This window comes from Lipotes vexillifer, unplaced genomic scaffold, assembly GCF_000442215.2.
Source record: "Lipotes vexillifer unplaced genomic scaffold, Lipotes_vexillifer_v1.1 scaffold240, whole genome shotgun sequence".
Lineage (NCBI taxonomy): Eukaryota > Metazoa > Chordata > Mammalia > Artiodactyla > Lipotidae > Lipotes > Lipotes vexillifer.
The window spans coordinates 629,267-632,462 of NW_006797481.1; the positions used below are offsets into that span (position 1 = coordinate 629,267).

The 3,196-nt window shown below is 37.1% G+C and overlaps 1 protein-coding gene across 4 annotated transcripts in view; it reads left to right on the forward strand.

Moving 5' to 3' along the window:
* ATE1 (arginyltransferase 1) overlaps positions 1 to 3,196 on the forward strand; it is a 167,662-nt gene that overhangs the window by 75,625 nt on the left and 88,841 nt on the right. For all 4 annotated transcript variants that reach the window (XM_007469558.1, XM_007469556.1, XM_007469557.1 and 1 more), the window contains one exon: positions 2,649 to 2,830. In XM_007469558.1, the coding sequence (XP_007469620.1) occupies positions 2,649 to 2,830 (182 nt within the window). The remainder of the gene's footprint in view (positions 1 to 2,648; positions 2,831 to 3,196) is intronic.

The following is a 3,196-nucleotide window of genomic DNA, read 5'->3' on the forward strand; positions in this document are numbered from 1 at the left end:
TTGCGGAGCACAGGCTCCGGACGCGCAGGCTCAGCGGCCATGGCTCACGGGCCCAGCCGCTCCGCGGCATGCGGGATCATCCCAGACCGGGGCACGAACCCGCGTCCCCTGCATCGGCAGGCGGACTCCCAACCACTGCGCCACCAGGGAAGCCCAAGAGTGTATATTTTTGAATACCAGTTCCTTATGAGATACGTTTTGCAAGATTTTCTCCAGTCAGTGGCTTGACCTTTTATTCTCATAACAGTGCATTTCACAGAATCGAGGTTTTTAATTTTAATCATGTCCAGCTTGTCAGTTGTTTCTTTCATGGGTTGTCCTTTTTGGTGTTGTATCTTAAAATTCATTGCCAAACCCCAGGTCACCTAGATCTTTGCCTGTTTATCACCTAGAAGTTTTATAGTTTTGCATTTTACATAGTCTATGATCCATTTTTAGTTAATTTTTTGGAAAGAGGTAAGGTCTGTGACTAGATATTGCTGTTTTTGTATTTGGATGTCCAGTTGTTACAGCACCATTTGTTGTATAGACTGTCCTTTCTCTCTTGGATTATCTTTGCTTCTTTGTCAAAGGCCAGTTGACTATATTTATGTGGGTTTATTTCTGAGTTCTATTTTCTGTTCTCCTGTTTCATTTGTTTGTTCACCAGTATCACACTGTCTCGATTATGGTAGCTTTATAGTAAGTCTGGATGTCAAGTGGTGTCAATCCTTCAACTTTGTTCTGCTTCAGTATTGTGTTGGTATTCTGGCTCTTTTTCCTTTCCATATAAACATTAGAATTAATTAGTCAATATTCACAAAATAAGTTGCTGGGATTTTGATTGAGATCGAATTAAATCTGGAGACCTACTTGGGAAGAGTGGACATCTCAATCGAAATGAACATATAATATTTTCCATTTGTTTACATTTTGATTCCATTTGTCATCGTTTTGTAGGTTTTTTGGCGTATGGATTCTGTATGTATTAATATTTTCTTAGATTTATACTTAGGTGTATAATTTTTTTGGTGGTTTTGTGAATAGTATTGTGTTTTTAATTTCAAATTCCAGTCATTGCTAGTATATAGGGGAGCAATTGACTTGTATATCAACCTTGTACCGTATAACCTTCTTGTAATTGCTTATTAGTTTCAATTTTCGTTGTTCTTTGGAATTCTCTGAATAGCATGTCATGTCATTTGTGAACAAAGCCAATTTTATTTTTTTCCTTCCCAATCTGTATGTATTACTTCCTTTTTAGTAACTAGGATTTCCAGTATGATATTGAATAGGAGTGATGAGAGGATATCATTGCCTTGTTCCCAATTTTAGGAGGCGATTATCCAGTTTCTTAGCATTAAGTCTGATGTCAGTTGTAGATTTTTTTGTATATGTTCTTTATGAAGTTGATGAAGTTCCCCTCTATTCCTAGTTTGCTGAGAGCTTTTAGTCATGAATGGGTGTTGGATTTTATCAAATGTGTTTTCTCTATCAATTGATATGATCATACGATTTGTCTTTTAGCCTCTTTTCATGGTTAGATTACATTAATTGCTTTTCTTTTTTTAATTACTTCTCTAATGTTGAACCAGCCTTGCATACCTGGAGTTAATCCTGCTTAGTCCTGGTGTATAATTCTTTTTATACATTGTTGGATTTGATTTGGTAGTATCTTGGTGAGGATTTTTGCATCTATGTTCATGAGAGATTGTTCTGTAGATTTCCTGTCTTCTAATGTCCTTTTCTGGTTTTAGTATTAGCAAACCTGCCTTTTCATTTTCCCTTATTTCCTTCTAGCTTTTTTTCCCATACACACTCTCTGTGACTTTAAGTATGTGAACATGATACACAAGTTTTGTTGTATTTGTTCACTTAAATTGTTCATCTCTAACGTTCATTCAGTCTCTAGCAAAGCATTTTTTATGGTGCTTCATAATTTTCATTATAAGGTTTTCTTTTAATAACAGTTTCATGTAAATTCATGTTGAACTTTAAAGTGAGAAATACCATTCCACTAACTATTTGCAGAAAATGGTTACACTCTGAAATCTCTAGATACCTTTAGCAAAAATTTGTGGGATTTTCTTCTGTGGGATTATAGGTATATTAAAATAATGATAAGGAAATAACTTTTACTTTCCTTTGGCTAATAGGGAGAAATGTCATAGCACTTACTTACACAGGAACTCTTACCTAGAAAAAATTATGAGCTTATATGCCTGATGAGTGCAGGGGTGGCCACAGATCAGGCCTGGCTGGCAGCGTAGGGATAGTTCTCCTGTTTGCACTCAACCCTTGCCTTTATGTTCCCCATCTTTCTGTCATTTACCATTTCCTTCCCAACTTTGGTGTGGAACAGAAGAATAGAGTTTAACAGTATTTACTGATCCTGTAGATTTTATATTTCCTACGGCAAATTTTAAAACAAGTTGAAAAAAATCTTAAGTTGTTTTTTCTCTATTCTTTTGTTCCTTCAGCGTTTCTACACCTAAAAAGTTTTGCAGGGTATGGCTCTTCTGAGAGCCGGAAGATGATGGCAACAAAGAGGAAACTTTAAGACTTACTAACCTGAGCAAAATACAAGTAAAAGAGGTTAATTATTAAGATTTTTAATATAAAGAGAAAAATGACAAACTGTTCATGTTTGTGTGTCTACCTTTTCTCAGGCAGAGAATCCCCCTTATGGACCAGATTGTGGTTATGGTTCCTTTCACCAGCAGTACTGGCTTGATGGAAAGATCGTTGCTGTGGGGGTGATTGACGTCCTTCCATACTGTGTCTCGTCTGTATATTTGTACTACGATCCTGATTATTCGTTTCTGTCTTTGGGTGTCTACTCTGCACTCCGGTAAGATTGCTTTTGACAATTGTAATGGTCATATACAACTTCAAATAATTCTTCATTTGATTATATTTTATTATAAACAGTAGAAATCCCATTGGATAGTACATAATAATTTGTTGCTCTAGTAGTCTCTTATATATTGATATTTAGAAATACCACTTTTAGAACTGAGGCCACAGTGTCTGATGGTAATTCCCTAGTTTTTTTTTTTTTTTTTTTTTTTTGTGTTTCCAAGCCCTCTCACTGTTGTGGCCTCTCCCGTTGTGGAGCACAGGCTCCAGACGCGCAGCCTCAGTGGCCATGGCTCATGGGCCCAGCCGCTCTGCGGCATGTGGGATCTTCCCGGACCGGGGCACGAACCTGTGTCCC